At 45.4% G+C, this 23,243-nt stretch overlaps 3 protein-coding genes and 1 long non-coding RNA gene across 5 annotated transcripts; 2 read left to right on the top strand and 2 right to left on the bottom strand.

Moving 5' to 3' along the window:
- Positions 1-1,907: 1,907 nt before the first annotated feature.
- LOC135237818 (cytochrome c1, heme protein, mitochondrial) lies at positions 1,908-8,417 on the top strand. Its single transcript, XM_064305307.1, has 7 exons — positions 1,908-2,066; positions 4,458-4,648; positions 5,423-5,549; positions 6,654-6,811; positions 7,032-7,192; positions 7,309-7,409; positions 7,969-8,417. The coding sequence occupies exons 1-7, from the start codon at positions 1,986-1,988 to the stop codon at positions 8,071-8,073; spliced, it is 924 nt and encodes a 307-aa protein (XP_064161377.1). The 5' UTR covers positions 1,908-1,985; the 3' UTR covers positions 8,074-8,417.
- Positions 8,418-10,204: 1,787 nt separating this feature from the next.
- Positions 10,205-22,457, top strand: ergic3 (ERGIC and golgi 3). 2 transcript variants are annotated; one of them, XM_064304442.1, is made up of 14 exons: positions 10,205-10,373; positions 10,569-10,639; positions 11,089-11,176; positions 11,453-11,572; positions 12,642-12,738; positions 13,652-13,817; positions 14,374-14,431; positions 16,010-16,024; positions 16,566-16,597; positions 16,699-16,795; positions 19,862-19,926; positions 20,266-20,402; positions 20,545-20,600; positions 21,357-22,457. In XM_064304442.1, the coding sequence occupies exons 1-14, from the start codon at positions 10,286-10,288 to the stop codon at positions 21,434-21,436; spliced, it is 1,170 nt and encodes a 389-aa protein (XP_064160512.1). In that variant the 5' UTR covers positions 10,205-10,285; the 3' UTR covers positions 21,437-22,457. The 2 variants fall into 2 exon arrangements, with proteins under 2 accessions (XP_064160512.1, XP_064160513.1); XM_064304443.1 differs by lacking the exon at positions 16,010-16,024 and having other exon boundaries at positions 10,207-10,373.
- Positions 14,906-16,705, bottom strand: LOC135237355 (uncharacterized). Its single transcript, XR_010324802.1, has 2 exons — positions 15,300-16,705; positions 14,906-15,258 (listed from the first exon to the last, which is right to left on the bottom strand). It is a non-coding gene; the product is annotated as an uncharacterized LOC135237355 (long non-coding RNA).
- Positions 16,990-18,819, bottom strand: romo1 (reactive oxygen species modulator 1). Its single transcript, XM_064304445.1, has 3 exons — positions 18,657-18,819; positions 17,966-18,096; positions 16,990-17,246 (listed from the first exon to the last, which is right to left on the bottom strand). The coding sequence occupies exons 2-3, from the start codon at positions 18,094-18,096 to the stop codon at positions 17,138-17,140; spliced, it is 240 nt and encodes a 79-aa protein (XP_064160515.1). The 5' UTR covers positions 18,657-18,819; the 3' UTR covers positions 16,990-17,137.
- Positions 22,458-23,243: the final 786 nt, after the last annotated feature.

Here is a 23,243-nt window from a genome sequence, read left to right as displayed (position 1 = left end):
AGCGATGCCTGCTGGGTGAGCATTCGGGTTTTAAGACAGCACTCGTAATTTCTTCATTATTGAGGGAGTGTTAGAGGGTGGAACAGCCACTACCCCTTGCTAAAATTTGATTCACTCAGTTCTGGGACAACCCTTGTACAAGATGATGACTCTCGTGAACACGCAAAATGAGTGTTAGTGTGTAGGCGGAGCGATTAGGAGGTGAATTGTTTATATGTCACAGCATTGCTTGCCAGCTGCGAACAGAGCTAGAACTGTTGAGAGAACCACAAACTACGTCAAGACTTGAGTCTCCAAATACACCTCATCAACCCCTAACCCTGAGTCTAATCTTACCTTGAATAAAACTGTATAGACTTGTAGCGACAGCGGGAACTACCTGTCAGCTTTTTTGTTTGACGCTGGTGAACATTAACAAAAACATTGTGGTACACTATATAGTCATTTAACCTGCATTTCTTCTGAATATAACCAGTTGTATAAATGGATGCAATGTAAATGGTATGTAAAAGTTGTGTAAGTCACTCTGGATAAGAGCATCTGCTAAATGCCTGTACTGTAATGCAGTCACACAATATTCAACACACGGTGCAGCACGGTGGATACTCTCAATTGTCCATAGGTATGAATGGTGTGTGTGCACTGCAATGGATTGTATTCCTGCCTTTCACCCAGTGCATGCTGGGATATGCTCCAGTACCCCCCGCGACCCTGCCCAGGATAAGGTATAGATAATTGATGGATGAATGGATTCAACACACATCACACCACGAAGCTAATGATGGACAGTGTGCACAATCTAAGTTAGAACACTAACGTAAACCCTAATGCTAACGTTAGCTATGCACATGTGTCTACCTTAACTAGAAACCTATGGGTAACTAAATTTTTATTTACAATGCATATTTCCCTTTTCCAACTTGCTGGTTGTGCCCTGCATGTAGATTGATTAACTTAAAGGTGTTCTTCAGTGCACTTGAAACACTTGAGTGTAAAAGACATTTTCAACAGTTATTATCGGAAATGCAGGAGCAGCGTTAAGTGTAAAGTGGAAAAACTTGTGCAGTTAGAACATTACTTGGCGTGTGCACTCATGTGCTTAGCATAAGTGCATTAGATGCGTCCCATTTGTTGAATAATCAAAAGTGTAGTGCGCTTGATGTACACTTTATCCAGATTTACGCTAAAACTGCTCCAGAGCAGCATTTGGCCAAGTACACAGACCCACAATGCCCCAAGTTGGCAATATTTATTGTTGATGCCAGTTATGATGTATCGGCTTGTGTTTTTACTGGAGGAAAATGCTACTGAAGAAATATCAATGCAAGAAAGATGTTTGCAAAGATGCAAATGTTGTAACTTTATGTTTTATTCATACGGTAGCATTATGATGGTATTGTTAATGTGAATATAACATTTCCAAGCTTGGTTAACTTGTCTGTAGTTAGCAAGCCACATCAAGCCTTCCACTGCTATTACTAGCAATTAATAGCAGTGATTACAATAAATTATTTGAAATAGGGACCATGGCACAAAACGTGTCCCAATTGTTTAAAATAAATTAAATTAAATAAAAAGATCTGAGCAATTGGACACTTAATACATACTTGCACACTATATGCAAATTTACGTTCACATCACAATACGTCACCAAAGTGCGTAAGTAATGTCGAATAAGTGCACTTAGCCAAGTGTGGAGAAAAAACTCGGTTGCATGGGTAGGATAATTTACCATTACGTCCTCCAACCACTAGGTAGTGATCTCTAAATAATATGTTATTTAATGTCGAAAATGAGATATTTTAGGAAAATAATATATTGGAGGAAATCGTGTTAAAATTGCACAGATTGTATAATGTATGTATTTCACAACGTTTCAGAATTTAAGAACGAAAAATAAAAACGTTCTTGTAAGGTTGTGTAATTTACCATTGGGGGAGGGCGCGACCTGAGCGGCGGAAGCCCTCACTCCGTTAGAGAAGAAGATGGCGGCCCTGCGAGCGGTGGTGTCGACCGGTACCGGGAGGACTCTCCTGGCCGCGCCGAAAGCAGTCCATTCTTCCCGGGTAAGATTGTGTAGACCTCGGTGATGTGGTTGTCTAAAATGCTTGGAAGTGTCTGTTTTCGGAATTCAACAGGGAAAATGACTGTACCATACGTGTTCTGAGTCAGGATAGTGGCGGGACAAGGTCATTTGAGGATCCCCCAAAATACACCTACTTTCCCAGTTACTACTAGTTACAGAAGATAGCTAGTTATCGGTTATGATATGTCATATTCCCACTTATCAAAATTAAGGGAAACGACATGATTGTATTTGCTACTACGTGTAGAATAACGTAGTGTATTTAGTAGGTAGTATGTGGTTAGCTTGCTGGTAACGTTGCATGAAATTTATTCTTACTGTGAAGAATCCCTGACAACGTTAGACTAGTTGTTTTGATTGACGGTATGAAAACGTAGTCTTGCAAGCTAACGTTGGAACCTAACGTTATACAGACCCCCTAACATTATTTCAAATAAAATTGAATTTTACTCGTTTGCTGGCCTTGTCAGCTAGCACTTAATAATTGAAATTATTAAGACGTACCATAACTTCTATGACTACAGATGTTAACTGCCCTTTTTTTGTTGATTTTGACGTACCCTAGCTGTCTATCTTATACACTGTTGTAGCTTTTAGGATTCAGCAATTGCTATGAATGGTGGGATAGCAATGTATAAACCGGCAAGTTTGACAGTGGCCAAAGTTGATAACAGCTGACATATCAATGACATGAGAAAATAGGTGTATAATTGAATTCTACTGCTGGAACACCTGTCAAATGATTTCAGTCATTGTGCAACGGATTATATCACTAACCTTACTAGGACAAGGAGCATTATCTGAAGTATGTGATAGCAAAGTATTGCCGTTTCAAGACAATGCATGACTCAAATTGATTTGGAATATAGAGGACAGGTGTTAAATGAGGGAAAAAGGTAACTTGGAGTTTTGATTTACAGACCAAAGCAGTTAGTGCTTCCTGTACAATATGGGGAAGGTCACTGGATTATACAGTGTCGTGAAAAAGTATTTCCTCTATTATTGCACACTACACACAAAAACATACTGTATAAGACTATTTCATTTATTTATTGAAAAAATTATCAAACATCACCTGGATTGTCCCCAAGCCTTTGGTAATAATGTTCTATGGACAGATGAGTCAAAAGTGGAACTTTTTGGACGACATTGGGCCCATTATGTCTGGCATAAAGCAAATACAGCATTTCACTGCAAGAACATCATACCTACAGACAAAATGGTGGTGGTAGTGAGATGGTGTGGGGATGCTTTGCTGCCTCTGGACCTGGATGACTAGCCACTATTGAAGGAACCATGAACCATAATTCTTAAGGAGAATGTCCAGCCATCTGTCTATGAGCTGAAGCTGGGTTATGCAGCAAACAATGATCCAAAACACAAATGCAAATGCAAGTGGCTGAAAAGAAACAAAATGAAAGTTTTGTGGTGGCGTAGTCAAAGTCCTGACTTGAACCCAGTAGAGATGCTGTGGCAGGACCTGAAATGAGCAGTTTGTGCTCAAAACCCTACCAGTTGGCCTGAATTAAAGCAGTTCTGCAAGGAAGAGTGGGCCAGCATTCCTGAACAGCAATGTGAAAGAGTGATGCAAAGTTATAGAAAGCATTTGGTTGCAGTTATTGCTGCTGGAGGTGGTGAGACCAGTTATAAAGTTCAAGGGGGGAAATTACTTTGCATATGAGTGATATGGGTGTTTGATAATGTATTTCATTATATAAATGAAATAATAATTTTAAAAATGCGTTGTCTATTTACTCAGGTTTTTTACATTTTGTCTTAAGATCTGAAACCATTCAGTGTGACAAATATGCAATAGTAGAGGAAATCAGGAAGGGGGCAAATACGTTTTCACAGCGCTGTACAGCGTAAAGTAAAACGTTCACCATGCCGAGTTCATTTGTTTAATTCTGACTGTTGCCCATCTTCAACATTATGTTGGATAAAAATCTTTCTTTCCATTTGAACTCCTTTAATTTTTTAAATATATTGTTAAAGGTTTAAGTTAGATATTTATTCTTGTTTTATGTTGTTTTCAATACTACAGTAAGCCCTGGGTCCTATTGTAAAAAAAAAAACAGCGGAGAAGTAAGGTAGGTGCTCTTGGAACTAGGGGAACAAAGCAATAGTAAAACACAACTGAGATGACCCTCCAGGCACTCTGAAAGTACTAAAGGAAGCAAAAGGATTCATTTAAAAACCATTATTATAATGGCTACTATTCATCATTATTGTTACAATTTGACATTATAATGAAGGCTTTTTAATTAATCCTTTTCTTTCCTTTAGTGCTTTTGGTTTTGTTTTACTGCTGTAGTAAACCCTGTTGGTTACCATGGGGAACTAACTCATGTGGGGTCTCTGTCTTGCGCAGGCCAGCATGTCGTTTTCCAGTCTGTCTCGGGGAAAGAAGGTGGCCCTGTCCACCCTGGGGGTGTTGGCAGCAGGGGGCGCTGGTCTGGCCCTGGCACTGCAGCAGTCCGTGAAAGCCTCGGACCTGGAGCTGCACCCGCCCTCGTACCCGTGGAGCCACGCGGGCATCCTGTCATCCCTGGACCACGCCAGGTAGCCCCTCCTTCCTCGCAACGCACGCAGCTACACTAGAACCGCCGTCATGTGATCGCTTTGGGGAATGGAGGTCGGCCTGAACACTAACGTATTCCTAACTTTGCTAGTGATGCAAAATGGTGACAAAATCTGAAAACTTTATCGATTGGAGTATATAGTTAGAGTGGCCTTATTTTTGAATAGCTGTAAATGAAGGGTGAAGAATAATATCGGTATTGCAGCAGCACTGGCCGATAATACTTTAAGACAAATTTATCGGTATTGGCTTGATGCTAAGATGATAACTGATGCGGTGGGCCCCCGATAATGTTATGGTGGGCCGAACGCATCAGAGTCGACACATTTCATGTGTTGTTCACGCTGTATATTTAGTGGTGTCATGCTCAAAATGTAGACTACTCATAGTCATCTGAACCCATTTTTACCGGCCATTGCTCTGTGACCTACAGTGATGTAGGTATGGCGAGTCAAAGTCACGGGATTCGCGCTAATTAGCCCAAACTTCGTTAGACGATATCTCCCCGATTAAAGATCCGCGACGAGTGCGATTTCCGTTCCAGGGGTTTCTTGAGAGACCAAACCGACCTGCCAAATCTCATTCAAATTTGTGACGACGCGGCCCAAAAGCGTATTGAATCGACCCGGACTTACCCCACCAGCCAAACGTCCAGAGTAAAGCTCTACGGAGCCTTTTCTGGACTCACGCTGTCTGTTCAGAGACATCAGCAGAAACCCCCGACGGTAATACCTGTGCTCCTCTTCGCCTGCCAGCATTCGCCGAGGGTACCAGGTGTACAAGCAGGTGTGCTCGGCCTGTCACAGCATGGAGTACCTGGCCTTCCGCAACCTGGTGGGCGTGTCGCACACAGAGGCCGAGGTCAAGACCCTGGCCGAAGAGGTAAGCGCCGGACCGGCCTCTGGCCACTCCTCCTCGTGATGGAGTTGGGTTCTGTTCAACTCGACCAATGGGGTGGGGGGGACATAGAATGGGCGGAGTCAATTGAACAGGCAGGAAGAGAGTCCTTCATATATCAAATAGAGTGTCCATTTTAAACCTCGTACCGCCATTGTAGTTTAGACTTTACAGTATATTTGGACTGCGGATGGACTACAGACGGCTTACGTCCTTGCAATTTTAGAAGTGGTGTGATTCTGTCTTTGTCGTTAACAACATCCTGCAGTGTATACAAATAAGGGCAGTGATTCTTCAGTATTCTTCAGCATAAGTTCTGGAGATTTAAGATTTTGCAAATGGTTTGCAAAGCGACGTGATCTCATTTGTCTGTCTTTGATATCAGTGCCTGCTCACTGATTCTGTCCTCCATAGGTTCACTGGCATTGTTTAGAGTTCTCTTTTTAAAGAGCTGCGCATTTTCACAGGACTGAATAGAATTTGCGTCTTCAGTTTTGTACTGTGAGCTGCGATGCCATCAAATGCGTAAAAAAAAAACAAAGATTGTCAGGTCTGAATTGGGGTGTTGGTACAGATTAGTATGGCGATATCAGAAGCACTGTTTCATTCTGGCACTTCGCTGAATTAAATTCTAGGGCCATTTTGTTTTGTAACCCAGAAGATTACAGCAGTCTATGCAACAGAAAAAAACGACATAATATCCGAACTGTTCCAATTAGATGCTGGTCTTACTGAGTGCAATTTCCATTACTTTGTTGACCAGGATTTGAATTGTGAAGCTACAGTGGGCCAGGCTGAGCAGAGCTGGGCTGGGCTGGGCTGAGCTGGGTTGGGCTGGACTGAGCTGGGCTGGGCTGAGCTGGGTTGGGCTGGGCTGGGCTGGGCTGGCTGGGCTGGGCTGGGCTGGGCTGGGCTGGGCTGGGCTGGGTTGGGCTGGACTGAGCTGGGCTGGGCTGGGCTGAGCTGGGTTGGGCTGGACTGGGCTGGGCTGGGCTGAGCTGAGCTTTGCTATTCAGTCTCTGTGCTGCTCAGTTACAGTTAGTACGTCCGGGAGATTGCTGTTCAGTCTCTGTACCGTGCTCCTCTCAGATCGAAGTGGTGGATGGTCCGGATGACACCGGAGAGATGTTCACCCGCCCAGGGAAGCTGTCGGATTACTTCCCCAAACCGTACCCCAACAGCGAGGCCGCCCGCGCGGCCAACAACGGGGCCCTGCCGCCGGACCTCAGCTACATCGTCAACGCCAGGTGCTGCGCTCGCTAAATACGCTACTCGGCTCGAGTGTCCGCGTCCTCCACGTCTCCATACGTCTCCTTATTGCTTTCTTTGTTTATTTGGAAGGCGCTTTGTCTGAAGAGTGAAAGAAATGTATAAACAGTGCGTTGTTAATAACATTTTTATTACTATTGTTATTATTTTTTGTTATTATTATTACTCACGCTGTTGTTTCTGACGGGCTCCCTGCAGGCACGGGGGGGAGGACTACGTCTTCTCCTTGTTGACGGGGTACTGCGACCCCCCCGCAGGAGTTCAGGTCAGGGAGGGGCTCTATTACAACCCTTACTTCCCGGGCCAGGCCATCGGCATGGGCCCCCCCATCTACAACGAGGTTCTGGAGTACGACGATGGTGAGCGTGCGCGGCGGGGGTCTGCGGGGGGGGCGGGAGGGGGGATCCTGGGTTATAAGCGTGCTATTGGGCCGTTCGGCTGCGGCTGCAGTCACATGGCGCTGTGTTTCCCGCAGGGACTCCGGCCACCATGAGCCAGGTGGCCAAGGATGTGTGCACCTTCCTACGCTGGGCAGCCGAGCCGGAGCACGACCAGCGCAAGCGCATGGGCCTGAAGGTGAGAGCGTGCTCAGTGTGAGATTTCCATGAGCGCTGCAGTAGGAACAGGCGAGTTCAGTGACTCGTCACTATGACGGGTACGGTAGAAAAATGTGTGTTCAGTGACTGATCACGGGTGCAGTAGAAACAGGTGTGTTCAGTGACTCGTCACTATGACGGGTACGGCAGAAACGTGTGTGTTCAGTGACTGATCACAGGTGCAGTACAGACAGGTGTGTTCAGTGACTGATCACTATGACAGGTACGGTAGAAAAGTGTGTGTTCAGTGACTGATCACGGGTGCAGTAGAAACAGGTGTGTTCAGTGACTGATCACTATGACAAACACAGTAGAAACAGGTGTGTTCAGTGACTGATCACTGTGACAGGTTCAGTAGAGACAGGTGTGTTCAGTGACTGATCACGGTGAAAGGTGCAGTAGAAATAGGTGTGTTCAGTGACTGATCACTATGACAGGCACAGTAGAAACACGTGTGTTCAGTGACTGATCACGGGTGCAGTAGAAACAGGTGTGTTCAGTGACTCATCGCCCTTTAAACCCATGTCTCCTCTACCCAGCTGATCCTGGGTGCTGCCATCCTGACCCCACTGGTCTACTACATGAAGAGGCACCGGTGGTCCGTGCTGAAGAGCCGCAAGATCGCCTACAGACCGCCCAAATAGAGCAGCCACGCTCGCCCACGCCTTTCAGCTCCTGGAGTATTTTATTGGTCTTTGTGCACATTGAATGAGTAGCGGTTTTGAGCGTCAGGGTGTCTCTCCAGACCACGTTCTTCTCTGCTGGGGGGGGGGGGAGGAAGCATTACTGGCAACGGCGTACTTGTTTCACTGTAAAGCAAATGAATCATCAAAAGACAACCATTCGACATTGTCAGTAGGCGGCATCTGTTCTGTTGAGGGTAACTCGAGTCAATGCAATCTTCCTGAGTCCGTGAACTGTCCTTTCTTGAGTTCACTTGTGTAAATATTTAATATACAGTGGTATACCTAATAAAGACATAATTTAACCCAGCCTTCCTGAAATTACTTCCGTTGGGGTTTCACTCGGCTAGAGTGAGCCAGTTCAATCTCACATTGACATTGCATTTGTTTATATTAATTTAGCGGATGCTCTTCTCCACAGTAAAATAGAATGCATGTGCATCCACCGGTGCCTGACCTGCGTAATAACATAAAGCTAGCAAGTGCAACATCATTAAAGCACAAAATTGAAGTGAACTTAAGCAAACATGGAACCATAATACAAATAATGAATTAATATATCTGACATTCATGTGAAATCATAAAGCATGATATTAGATAATGTCTGGTGTTTCTACTGTCTGAATTTCCATGGGGAACTTAATTCCACCATCAGGGGGAGCCAGTACACCGGCATCATGACTGGGCAGTGTCCGAATCAGCAAGCTTGCATACTATTCAGTGTGCAACTTTTATATTTTGTAGGCAAATGCGCTGATTCGGATGCTACCTGGAAGAAGTGACCTTTGTTAGGAAGGCGGAGTCAGACACCGCAAGTTTGCAAAGCAGGGGGGATCTGGCCTGGGTTTATGGTCCTGGCCCAAAATAGCCTAGGATTGAGAGCTCCAATACCTGAACGAGGAGCTGTGTAGAGCAGGTGGTGAGGGAAGTCCTGCATAAACGATTCTTCAGACCTGACTCACAAGTATCGCATGGGAAGAGGAGAGTCAATTTGTAAATAAAATATTCAGAAAATTTAGTGGAGGCTGCAGCTCAGATTTAGCTAAAATAACACTCTGAACCTTCCGCTATTTCTTAAATGTTGTGATTGTGACTTCACAGTGTTCTCCAATTATTCAGTGATAAGAAGAGGAGGAGCTGCCTGAATCCCAATGACATCACTTCAAATGGCCTGGCAGATTTGGTTTTGTCACATGAATTACAGACTGCTCTAGTTATGAGGGTAAGAGGGTACATACGAAACGATATCTTCACTTCAAGAATTAACTTCACTGGGGTGTACTGAAATTCAGTTTAGCTATTTTTACAGCAGGCACAAGGTAACACTTATTGAAGGCACTGGTTTGACAAATTAGGCTGTAACAGGATTCTAGCCAATGGGACTGTCCATCTATTGCCCTTAAAAAAAAAACATGCTCTTATGCCTTGCAGATAAAGCACTACTGGCCATTCCACACATCTAGAACATAAGAATGCATAATGTGGAAAACGCTATTAACCCATCTAGAACGTCTTATTCAGAGTTCAACATGAGAAGATAAGAACGCGTAATTGTGAGAATTGGTCATTCAGTCAGTTTTGGCTCATCATTTACCTGCAAACCAGACGTATAAAACGTGTATTTTATGCATTGAATTTCACTCGGTGGTGAAACTTGTGCCACTCATCGCGATCTCAGGATTCCGGAGAGCAGAGACAAGCGTGCGCTCTCCCGGAACGCGTTATGTCAGCAACCGTATCTTCGTGCTTTACATGACAACATTATAAACATTATAAAAATAACATTATAAACCTAATGCACTGCCCCTCTTGTACTGAACATGAATGAAATGAGAGTTCCGTGACCTCGCTTAACTGCTTAAAATAAGTCCTGAATATCTAGGTCACCCAATGGCAAGGGCGAGGGTATTTTCCGAGGATAAGAAACAAGTATAGCTGTAGTTTTATGGCCTGGTTTCAAATAACAGTCAGGCTAATAATTTATTATGTCATATCCTACAACTTATAACCAAACATTAACAGCTGGTCGCTTTGCGTTCATACGGAAAAGGACCACGGTCGAAGTTGACCTCATACGCGGTGGTAGTTCATTGGCTTATTCAATGCCGGAAGTGCGAAAGTGAGATCGGTCATGCTTCCGGGTTTCTTCCAAGCTGTGTGAAACAGGGGAAAGATGGAGGCGTTGAATAAGCTTAAACAGTTTGACGCTTACCCCAAAACTCTGGAGGATTTCAGGATCAAAACATGCGGTGGAGCCACGGGTGAGCCAATGGGTTGTTAGGTTACCCGGTGTTTTATCATTGCAACACTGCAGTGTGTGTAGAGCTATCAGGCTAGTGCGGAGAGAATTAACCATCAACATCATCGCTACCTACCAGTTATTGAGACCCAAATATGACGCTATTTATGAATGAACTTATGAGCAATAAGCTGATACATGTTTTCCTGTTTTTCAGTAACCATCATTAGCGGGCTAATCATGTTGTTCCTGTTTTTCTCGGAGCTGCAGTATTATCTCACGAAGGAGGTAGGTCGTTGTCAGGTAGCATGCTTAGCGTGGACAGTTAATAATTCGTGTATTATAATGTCACTGTGTTTGGACTGCATGTGAACACAGCTTTAGCCCTATATAGAATATGAACATCGCATTGAAACCTGATCGTCTGATAATCAAAATTACCACAGACATAGCTGCACACCCAACACTAAGTTATGTATGTAGCTAGAGAAGTTTGATCGCTTAGCTCACATGGATGTAATGTCAAACTAAAAGATTGTCCTGGTGATCGTAAGCTACTGAGTTTCACACGAACAAGACTTGCACTTCTCAGAGCTGTGGATTTAGGTTAACGTAAACGCAGGTAGTTTATCTATATTTGAATGTGTACGCATGTAGGGAACTTGGGACACTTTGTGGTGGTAAAAATTCAATCTACCATAGTCAATGCTGATTATGTTGTTTTTTTATTTTTGTAGGTCCATCCAGAATTGTATGTGGACACATCACGTGGAGATAAGCTGAAAATCAATGTTGATGTCATATTCCCCCATATGCCTTGCGCATGTAAGCATTACATGTTTTTGCAGCGATGTCAATGAAAACATAACCTGACTTTGTAGCCCTACACCCAAAAACACACAGTCCAAGTAAGCGTGGAACTGGTTAGGGAGGAAACCCTGTTTGAACGGTCATATGTTGACTGTGTGAATCCTGCAGAATCCAAAAACTTTCTCAGTGTTTTACGTGTGCTTGTGTGTTTGACTTCTCAGTGGAGGCTAGTCTCGCTGGGTCAATATTATAATGCCGGTGTAAAATGTTTGCATTTTGTTTGTCTGGCAGACCTAAGCATTGACGCCATGGATGTGGCGGGAGAGCAGCAGCTGGACGTGGAGCACAACCTGCTCAAGCAGAGGCTGGATAAGGACGGGAAACCCGTCACCTCCGAGGCCGAGAAGCATGGTGATTTATGGGGTCCAGTAGGGAGAGAAGCACGGTGATTTATGGGGTTTAGTACGGAGAGAAGCACAGTGATTTATGGGGTTCAGTAGGGAGAGAAGCATGGTGATTTATGGGGTTCAGTAGGGAGAGAAGCACGGTGATTTATGGGGTTCAGTAGGGAGAGAAGCACAGTGATTTATGGGGTTCAGTAGGGAGAGAAGCACGGTGATTTATGGGGTTCAGTAGGGAGAGAAGCACGGTGATTTATGGGGTCCAGTAGGGAGAGAAGCACAGTGATTTATGGGGTTCAGTAGGGAGAGAAGCACAGTGATTTATGGGGTTCAGTAGGGAGAGAAGCATGATGATGATGATGATTATTATTCATATTAAAATTGTAAAATGTATTTAAACAACATTTTTCATAAGACTCATTTGCAGCCGGAAGTTCTTCACATAAAACAATAATGCATAAGATATCATGAAAGATTTACTTTCATTAATGTAATTGCCATTTCTAGATTTAAGGTTTACAGTTTTTCTATTGTTGAAACTATGGACTGTAAGCTGTCTTGTAAAAGTCTGCAAATGCTTGATCATGCTTTTGACCAAAATTTCTAACATAACGTTACATAACATAACATAATGATGAGAGCAGTCCAACAATTTTTGCCATTTTCCCACCACTAAAGTGTGCCTAGTTTACCTGCAAACTAGATAGTATCAAGCACCATATCAAGCCTGGTCTTGAAAACCCCCCAGTTTAGAGTTTCTCCCTACTACACATTATGATCTTGTAATGTTTCATACTTAAAATGATCTATTTATTGTTGCGGCTCTTTGAATCACAGAATAGGTTGAACCATTTTGTCCTGTTGGCCATTTGCTGATTTTAGCCAATCAGAGCGAAGGGCAGTGGCTTTTGATTGGCAGTGTACGGTAGCCCTGCCCTTGGCCTCACTCTGACTTTTTTGTTTTCACCGTTGGCATTATTTTTGGGCATTTAGCAGACACTCTTATTAGCAGATGCTGTAATTGGCAGACACTGCCTGCAGAGATGTTGGACACTTCTGAGGCTCCTGTGTTCTTGCAGTCCTGGGGAAGGAGGAGGATGGGGAAGTGTTCGATCCCAGCAAGCTGGATCCGGAACGCTGCGAGAGTTGCTATGGAGCTGAAACCGAGGATCTGAAGTGAGTGTCCTGTCTGCGGGGCAGCCTGTGGGAGCGTGAGATTGCTGATCCAGGAGCTGTTAGATCTTTGGGCTCATCGTGGAGAACGGTTGGGACATGGACCGTGGAGACCTGGTCCTAGATCAGCTCTCCTGGACTGAGATGCTTCATTAACTTGGCCCTGGTCATTGCTGTAGGGCAGAGGAGATAGACTTGAAGGGAACTTCACTTCCTGCTCCACTGTTGCACTGGGGAAATAGAGTGGTCTGTTCAGTTCAGCCTGAGGCATTTGTCACTGCAAAACATGGAGTGGTAGAGCAGTGGGTCCAGCCCTTAAAAATGTTTGTGGAAAATATTTGTTTTTTATAAAATAAAACCTGGAGGTTTGAGGATTGTGTCTGTTGGGGTGGAAGTTTAAGGAGTGTGTGAGGGTGGAGGTTTGAGGAGTGTGTCTCAGGGTGGAAGTTTGAGGATTCTCAGGGTGGAGGTTTGAGGATTCTCAGGGTGGAGGTTTGAGGAGTCTCAGGGTGGAGGTTTGAAGAGTGTGTCTCAGGGTGGAAGTTTGAGGATTCTCATGGTGGAGGTTTGAAGAGTCTCAGGGTGGAGGTTAGAGGAGTCTCAGGGTGGAGGTTTGAGGAGTGTGGCTCAGGGTGCAGGTTTGAGGAGTGTGTCTCAGGGTGGAGGTTTGAGGAGTGTGCCTCAGGGTGCAGGTTTGAGGAGTGTGTCTCAGGGTGCAGGTTTGAGGAGTGTGTCTCAGGGTCGAGGTTTGAGGAGTCTCAGGGTGGAGGTTAGAGGAGTCTCAGGGTGGAGGTTTGAAAAGTGTGTCTCAGGGTGGAGGTTTGAGGATTCTCAGGGTGGAGGTTTCAGGAGTCTCACGGTGAAGGTTAGAGGAGTCTCAGGGTGGAGGTTTGAGCAGTGCTGGTGTGCTCTGCAGGTGCTGTAACTCCTGTGAGGACGTGCGGGAGGCGTACAGGCGCAGGGGCTGGGCCTTTAAGAACCCCGACACCATTGAGCAGTGCAAAAGGGAGGGCTTCAGCCAGAAGATGCAGGAGCAGAAGAACGAGGGCTGCCAGGTCTACGGCTTCCTGGAGGTGAACAAGGTACCACAAGCAGAAACGCTGTCTCCTGTCTAACACGCTGGCTCCTATTCAACACGGTTTCAGCCATCTTAAAGTACCGCTTGTGCACGCATGTTTATCATACAGGATACTGTCATGGTATAGCCCATACGCACGCAGCACTTAAATGACCCAGTCTGTTAAACATGCTAAACATGCATGTTTAACAGAGGCTAGGTCCTTCTATACACGTCAGTGCTTCTGTCTAAACCTTGCCCTTCTGGTCTTGTAATGTGAACTTGCCTGTGTACATATACATTTACCTTAAATATAATATTTTAGTATAATTACATTAGCAGTGTTGCAGAGTGGTTAGGAAACATGGCAACTGGTTTTATGGTTTGATTCCTAGATGGGAAACTGCTGTTGTGCTCTAGAGTAAGGCACTAAACCCCAGTAAATATCCAGTTGTGTAAATGGATTGTTTGTAAAAATGTGATCTGTGAAAGTCATTTTGGACAAGTCTGCTGGAACTTAGAAATGTTAACATGCTATATTACGTAGATGTTCTGCCTAACAGGTTACTTTTATCTGGCAGGTCGCAGGAAATTTCCACTTTGCTCCTGGAAAGAGTTTCCAGCAGTCTCATGTTCATGGTAAGTCCTGCATAGCATAGCGCTAGCATAGCTTACCGTAACATTAGCTTAGCCTACATTAGCTTAAATTTAGCTAAAGTTCAGTGTCCTTGGTTATCCTCTCCAGGGAAATTAGACTTATTGAGCTCCCCCCTGGCTGATGGCCCTTCAAGAGTACATTCCTGAGTGTACTGGGAGGCCAGCTATCTGACTCCCTCCCCCCCAAATGTGTTCTAAAGGCACAGGCGGGCTTCAACTATGTGAGGGCTCAAGTACTTCTTTAGGCGGTTTTGGTCACTGGGCCTCAGGGTATGACATCACTAGGTTTGCTTTAACTTGCGAAGCGTGGCTCAGACCGGCCGTTGGTACGGGCCGTGTGAAAGTTTGCAACAAACCCCCCCCCCTCCTCTGGAGCGGTAAGTGGACTGCCCTGTTCTCGCACACACCATAGATAGAAAGCATTAATCTTAGGAAAAGCCGCACGTTCATATCTGAAGTACCCAGGAATCTTATTTAACCCTTCTTCCTATCCGCTTCTCTAACATTCTGCTGTTCGTCCAATCAGATTGTGGTAGATTCCAGCGCCGCAAATTAATAGGGTGCAATAAACGATTCTCCTGCATGTTTCCGTCACACAACACTAAAGTTAAAGGGCTACCTAACACTGTGTTTATATTTAAGCTTGTAGCTACCTGCTTTTAAACACAAGAGGCTAAAATCTACAATCTGTTACAATGCTGACTGGCCTCAGTAAATGAGTCACTTAGTGGCAGATTCACAAAGGAGGACAACTTTGTATTAAGGCTTGGTTTGTCTGATTTTAATGTGGAAGTAAAACCCAGCAGTACCTGTGGCTCTCTGGGACCAGGGCTGGAGGCCCCAACAGAACCTGCGGCTCTCCTGGGCCAGGGCTGGGGGCCCCAGAATTAGAGACAGAAGTGAAGTTGAATCCTATTCACAAATCCTCAGATCCGATTCCACTTCCAGCCGAGTTACTCATTTGTGAATCTGCTCTGTGATGTGACGGTGCGGTTTCTTTTTTTCTTTTCTTTTTAAAGGGCTGCTGCAGATAATCATTAGGGTCACTCAAATCAATGTTGAATTAAGTAACAAGGTATACACAGTCCACTCTGTTGCAAGCTGAAGGCTTGAAGTGAGCAACTGGTCTGCAAAAGCACCGAAGTGTACAGAGTTGCAGTTCGGACTCAGTAGCCTGGTGGACCCATCATACCCGTCGTGGTCTGAGCGGACGCTGGCTTAACCAGTGTGTGGTGACCTCCCCGTTCTTCTGAGAAGCTAGCCTTGTGCAGACTGCCAAAAAGCTAACAGGGGAATGGTCTGTTTCCACAGCTTTAATCTGGACCCCCCCCCACTCTGCCCCCCTTAAACTTCCCGCTGCCCTTGAAGACATAAAGAGACCTGATTTTACTGAGCCCCCCCCCCCCCCCAGCTCTGCATTGGAACAGGCCATGATGGCGGATCCTTTGCAGTGGGATTCTCAGTAAAAACAGGACTGACCCACTGTGCTCCTGGGCGGGGGGTTTCTGTTTTCCCCATGCCGTGCGCCTCATAGTGACCTTATTTCTCTTCTTTCCGCAGTGCACGCTGTGGAAAGTAAGTTGATCTATTTTTTTCCCATTTTTAAAAGAATTATTTGTAAAAACCCATAATATCCCCCGCAAATTATTGTCAGTCACTTCAAAAAAATAAAACTCAAAAAGTACTTAATTATTTAATGCCATTCTGACCAAGTCTGCATTTACCCTGTTACTTAACTGTGAAAAAGACACCACTAAACTGTTTGAGCATTCTGTTGCTTTTAAAATTTGTCTTTAGCAAAATAATCAGCTTGTGACTGTTTGATTTCACCTGCAGTTCACATTTATTTGGTGAAGAAGCACAAATCAAAAGCACTAAAACCCTCTTTCTACTGTTTCACACTTGGCAAATCCTATTCTCTCTGCACCACTTGCACCCAATTTCAATTCAGCCCGACGGCACAGTTTGCGTTTTTAATTCGACAGCGATATCGTTTCGCAATGGACAAAAAAAAACTAAACGTGACGTTTGCTTTCGTTGCTCCTGAACTCCTGAAAGCACAGATCCGTGAATGACCATTGACATCGTCACTGAAACGGCTTGTGTTTCTTTGCAGTTCACGACCTGCAGAGTTTCGGTCTCGACAACGTAAGTAGCTACGCAAAACGCGCACTTTCATTTCGCCCGACGGTACGGTCGGTCCGAAGGCGGTTTGGCGGGCTAACTGATGTGCTTCTCGTCTCCGGCAGATCAACATGACCCACTTCATCAGGCACCTGTCCTTCGGGCAGGACTACCCCGGGATCGTCAACCCCCTGGACGGGACAAACGTCGCCGCGCCTCAAGGTTTGCACTCGTCTTTTTCCTCCCCCTCTTTCTACCGAAACCAAGCGGATGCTATGATATTAGCGTGGTCGAACCCTGACGCTAAACGGAGTCGCTGTATTTGGACATCTGAAATTAGGGACATTACTAACCCCCTTAGAAAAGAGCTGGGTGGCCCAAGCAGGGCTCGAAGCCCTGTGAATGATGTATATATATTTGTTTTATAAGCGATTTGTCAGAGCGTTTATTGGATCGATTTTTTCCCAAAAACCACAATCATGTACAGAGAGTATTGCAGGGTGGTGTGTGGTGCAGGGCAGTGCCAGAGTCTTGCATGCTGTGGGGGTTTGGGAAGGGGTAACATCAGCACCGGATGCCCATCCCGATGGCCATGAAGGTGCCGAAGGTGCCGCCGCTTTGCATCATGGTCTTTCCGACTCCTCCCATCAGCTCCCTGCCCCTCATGCCGATCCTGTGGGGAAAGGCAAGGCCGCACGCTCAATGAGACCGCGCTCAGACCCGCGCGCTTCTGTTCAACACGACCACACTGTCAAGCGCTCACGCTCCCCACACACACGTTCAACAGCACTGCAGGCTGGCCCAACCACTGGCATTCGACAAGACCATACATTCGAACCCACACAGTCAAACCCACACACTCCCCACGCACGTTCAAAAAGACTGCACAGTTAAAGCCACACACTCCCTGCACACGTTCAACATGACCACACAGTCAACCCCACACACGTTAAACAGCCTTAAAAGCAACAGCTCGCTTTGGGTTTTGCCAGTCTACAAGTATTCTGACATTGGCCATAAGTTAAACTCATTGTACATCACTTTAGATAAAAGCATCTGCAAAATAATTGTGATGTAATGAAACAGTGGGTTCAGCAGGTTTCAGTAAAGGAAGAAGCAGCTGACTAACAGCACCACTGACACAGTGGGCAGCTTGCAGTCTGTGAGTTTGGACCTTGAACTGTGCGAACAGCAAAGCAAAGGAAATCCTGCAACCAGTTTCCAATCCAGCTAGGTATACAGCGCTTTTAATTTTGCGTGCTGAACTGCCTGTATTTGGCTGGTTACGTTTTTTAACCAAGTCTACCTGGGTGAACCGTAGCAGTGACGCTTATGCTGTTATAGCCTCGTTTCCAGATGAGCAGGCGCGAGAAATGCGCAGTAAAATCTCACCTCAGACAGGAGAAAGTCCCGAACATGGCACCTGCCGCCATCCCTACAGCGAATCCCATCATGAAGCCCATCTTAACTCTGTCAAAGCAGTTGGGCTGAGCCTGTCCGTACGGTCCTACTGCCACCGGCATCTGTGGGAACGAACATAACTATTCATTACGGCAACTCTGGTCGTTCTGAAATGCATGAAGTTTGCGAGGGCACAAATTGTATTCTCTCAAAATCCAAAAGCTCAAATGCCATAAATCAGCGTATTTAAATAATTGCATGCTCGGTCATCTACGTGTCATTGTCCTAAGGAGTTAATCACGATCCTTTCCATTATGGTTAGAAAGCCCACTACTTCATAACACTAGCTATAATCTTGGTATACCTAATTAGCGTGTAGACGTACGTGTTAGCAAGATAGCTAGCCAGTCTGCTAACAGTTTCAAAGTCGATTTCATTGACAGGAAGCGTGCTAAATGTATTTACACCGCATACAATTCAGGAATGCTTTGTTTACGAGCGTAACGTTATGTTCACTCCTTTATGACTCATGAATATTCCGTGTATATACTAGTATATTAGTATTAGCTTTCTACCGACATTAGCAGGCATGTCACCTCGCTCTGGCCTTGAAAACAACAACTCCAGTTACGGCTCCGCTTTCGATTATTTTGCACCCACTATTATGAGTTCAAAATCTTACCTTGTCTTCCTAAATGTTAGAGATTCCTTTCCGCTCCCTTCGACGCAACACTTATTCAACCTGGACTATTTACACACTCGCGCAAGAACAAAGCTCAGTTTAGCAGGACTCCATGTCGTGAAGGAAGTGGCTTGTTGACTTACACCCCTATCACGTGGTTGGGGTGCACTGGGAAACCGACAGGTTTTATTGGAGCGCCCTCTGCTTGGTGCTAAGCGGCAGTGAATAATTACAAACGGTAAATTCCACAGCGGGGAGAGATTGACCATCAATAGTCCTTGGTTACGCATTCTGTTCACAACTGCATCATTGTGCTGTTTTGTTTAGTTGCTGTTTTGCTTACAGAATAAATAAGCAATATTTTTTGAATGATGATTTACTGATATCTAGGAAGTTTTTTTTTAAACACACCTGATTCTACTTATCAATGTGCTTAGCAAAGACTAGTGGTTGATTAGTAGACTCAGGTGTGTGCACCCACACTGGCCCTTTCCGGATAAGACTGGGGACCCCAGCTCTAAAACATGAAAAGCACCTAATTAAGAAAAATTAACAGTCTGTTAAAATTCTGGGATTGCAGTTGAAGTTGGAATGAAAACCAGCGAAAATTGTCATCTCTCTCCAATACGCAGATGTCAGGCTGTGTGTGTGCATGTGTTTGGAGGGAGAGCTGAGGGGAGGGGAGGGGAGGTGATGTATTTACATGCTGCAGCTTTAAGATTGTACAGTCGCAGCACACGTCCATTAAGTTCCTAGAGGGATTGCAATCTAATTACAGCTTATGGAGACCATTTGCCATTTACTTGCATTATATATTGTCAAGGCCTCTACCATCTCTACTGCAAGTGCTTGTTGCTTTTCCATGGCAATTCTGGGCTTTTGGCATTGCTTCCATCACACTTTATTCCCTTGGTCTCTCATTGGGCCAGTCAGAGTAAAGGGGGTGTGGTCAGGGTAAACAGGTGTGGTTATAGCATGCAGCAAGAAGTTGGCAGCTTCAAATTTGAGTGTGATGTTAACACCAAGGGGGCATTGTATGGGAAGGAATTAATATGAGGTTGGCATCTTTAGGTTCCATGAATGGACAAGCCAACTAGCCTTGGCTTGAAGCTGTAGGGACTAGCTCTTGTAGCTGAGCTTTAGCATAACCTGGCTGGCCTGCCTTGCGTTCTCTGAGACCTTCATTGAACTCTGTCTCCTTTTAGCTTCCATGATGTACCAGTATTTTGTGAAGATTGTACCAACCATCTATGTAAAAGGAGATGGAGAGGTGAGTAGACTGCTAAGGTAACGTGTAATAATTTTGTTTATGAGTTTTCTCACAGTGGGAAAATGCACTAACGTTTATCTTCCACCTTCATAATTCAAAAATATCATTAATGTTTATTTGAGCTCAGAGTTATATTTGTGGTGATATATTTCACCCCCACTTCTTGAGCTCAGAATACTTGACTGAGATAGCGTGCATCAGGTTTTTGAGATAGATTGTGTGAATGTGGTTGAGAGGTTCACTTTTTCATAGTTCATAACCTCTTTGTGCCTTGTCTGTCTGTACATTCCTGACTTTGGGAGCATCTTCTCTGTCTTATGTTCTGTGTATGATTGACAGGTGGTCAAAACCAATCAGTTCTCTGTAACTCGGCATGAGAAAGTGGCCAATGGGCTGATTGGGGACCAGGGGTTGCCAGGAGTGTTTGTGCTGTATGAACTCTCCCCCATGATGGTCAAGTTCACAGAGAAAAACAGGTACACTTCCTCTGTCAGAGATTATTTTAAATATTTTATGTCTGTGATTCTTTAGGGCTTTCCTGGTGAGAGATGTGTGTGTGATTATTTAGTATCTGCCTGGCGAGAGAGTGGTCTCTGATTCTTGTTGTCTCTTTTTTAGGTCCTTCACCCATTTCCTTACAGGAGTGTGTGCCATCATAGGGGGAGTATTCACAGGTATGTCTGTCCCTTGCGTGTTATTTGCTTCAGTACTGACACGGCACTCTTTATGTACATATTAGGGTGACTTTGTAAGATACAAATGCAATAAGATACAATAACTGTTGGGGAAGCACAGAGTCCTCTAGAATACGATTGTATGCTGTAGCGTTAATATCAGCCTTCACTGGAACTAAGGGGCCTAGCCCAAACCGTGAAAAACAGCCCCAGACCAAGGGGTGTCCAGATACTTTTAGTCATATGTATATAATTTTTTTTTTTTAATGCGCTGCTGTTAAACATATTCATAAAGTTCAGATATTGTAGTATATTCTATTTATCTATTTGTGTTAGGGAATGTTGGTATAAGAGGCAGATGGTTTAAGGTGAGCCGCAGTGGTGTCACAGTGATGTCACAGGTACAGGTGAATACGCCTCTGTCTCTGTAACGCGTCTCTGTGCCCTGTCCACAGTGATGTCACAGTGATGTCACAGGTACAGGTGAATACGCTTCTGTCTCTGTAACGCGTCTCTGTGCCCTGTCCACAGTGATGTCACAGGTACAGGTGAATACGCTTCTGTCTCTGTAACGCGTCTCTGTGCCCTGTCCACAGTGATGTCACAGTGATGTCACAGGTACAGGTGAATACGACTCTGTGACGGGTCCTCCGTCTCTGTGCCCTGTCCACAGTGATGTCACAGTGATGTCACAGGTACAGGTGAATACGCTTCTGTCTCTGTAACGCGTCTCTGTGCTCTGTGCTCTCTCCACAGTGGCCGGGCTCATCGACTCGTTGATATACCATTCGGCGCGGGCCATCCAGAAGAAGATCGAGCTGGGGAAAGCTTCTTAGGGGGGAGGAGCCGGACCGTCAGCCGCCGCAGAGAACCCGGGCGCTACCTCGCGGCCTCCACGAAGCGCCCCCCGAGAGGCACACTGACACACGGACGGACGGACACACGGATGGACAGATCGATTCCCAGCTTCCCCACCCACAGACCAAACTTGACGGACGGCGCCGAGCTAACGGACACGGCCCCCGCCTCTCTGTCGCCCCCTGCTGTAAGGCCGGATCGCGAGGTGCCCACGACTTCAGAGGCGTCGCCCCGGTTTCATCTGCAGACACGGACACGTGCACCCGTGGGTTTAACGGAAAACACCGTTCCTCGTTTTCCAGAAATCGCCCCAGCTTTCCCGGTCCTGATGGGCTTATTGAACATTTTTCCGTTACGTTTTTTTTTCTCTTCTGGAAATGTAATCCCGATGCCCTTATTTTTTTTGTTCCTGCGCTGATCGGGTTTTCGTTTCAGTTTCAGCGAATCAGCGTGTGCGCCCCTTTTCCGCACCGGTGTCTCGAATTGAGGGTTTTGGAGACGCGAGGAGGGAGGACGTGTCCCGGAGGGGCGGGGGGTTTTGGCGGGTGTTGGGACATAATTGGAAGCTGTGTGTTTTCGAGTCGTTGGGAAGACGGGGTCACGTCTGGGTTCGGTTGAACCACAATACGCTTTGTCCTTAATTCTCAAAACCATAATTAAGAGTGTGCAGCTTACGTCGTTCATTACAGTGACTGCAGTCCGCAATTCTGCATGATTATGAGTATCACTGGTACCTTTCATTAAGTCAAAGGTAACCCACATTGCACAGGGAGAGGGGGGGGGGAGGGGGGCTGGGGGCAGGTGTCGCTGTGTGGTCCTGTTTGTTATTTCTGTTGTGTTTATGGCACCCGAAGAGCCCCAGTCTGGAACAGGGGGTGTGTGTGTTGTCTGGAGGTGTGGCTGGCTCAGGTAAGGGCTATACACAGGTGTGTGGAAGAGATGTACATATGTTTTAATTTACGTTTCTAAAATGATTAAATAAATGTGAAAAAAAAACAATCGGTACTGTTTTTATTTTTGATGATAATGCTATTGGAAACTTACATATATGCCTGCTTTCTAGGACCAGGATTTTTCCATCACTAGGATGGAATGTAACAACAACTGTTTTAAAAAAGCAAACTGAAATTCTCTTGTAAAGATTTGTAACTTTGTTTAAATTTTTTTTAATACCAGTTTAAACTGGTAGCTTATAGCTGATTAAGTCTGACGGAGTTGGTATTTCACCACTGAAGGACAGCTCTCCAGGACTGGAGTTAAACCCGCAGACACTGCGGCCCTCCAGGACTGGAGTTAAACCTGCAGTCACTGCGGCCCTCCAGGACTGGAGTTAAACCTGCAGGCACTGCGGCCCTCCGGGACTGGAGTTAAACCTGCAGACGCTGCGGCCCTCCAGGACTGGAGTTAAACCTGCAGACACTGCAGCCCTCCAGGACTGGAGTTAAACCTGCAGATGCTGCAGGTGGAGTTTGAGATCCCTGCTTTAAGAGGATATCTAGTCACAAACACTGAGCATTTTTATACACGCTTACCTCACTGAACTATTTTTGTGTTTGCTAATTATTTTGGGAAACAAATGAATCCTTCAGCACTTCATCTCTTGTGTACGTTCACTTGTAAAAGAAATGTGTGTTCAGTGTTTGTTTCCCTTCGCGGAGTTGGTCCAATTCCAAGTGAGCGAATCGGCCTCGGCCCTGTGAGCGTGTGCTCTGTGCCGAACGCCCGCTGCACGGATCGGTTGCTCAGGCAACGTGGGACCCCCCCGTGAGGGGAATCGCTGTCCGC

This window comes from Anguilla rostrata, chromosome 13, assembly GCF_018555375.3.
Source record: "Anguilla rostrata isolate EN2019 chromosome 13, ASM1855537v3, whole genome shotgun sequence".
NCBI lineage: Eukaryota > Metazoa > Chordata > Actinopteri > Anguilliformes > Anguillidae > Anguilla > Anguilla rostrata.
This window is presented reverse-complemented; position numbering and strand designations above follow the sequence as displayed.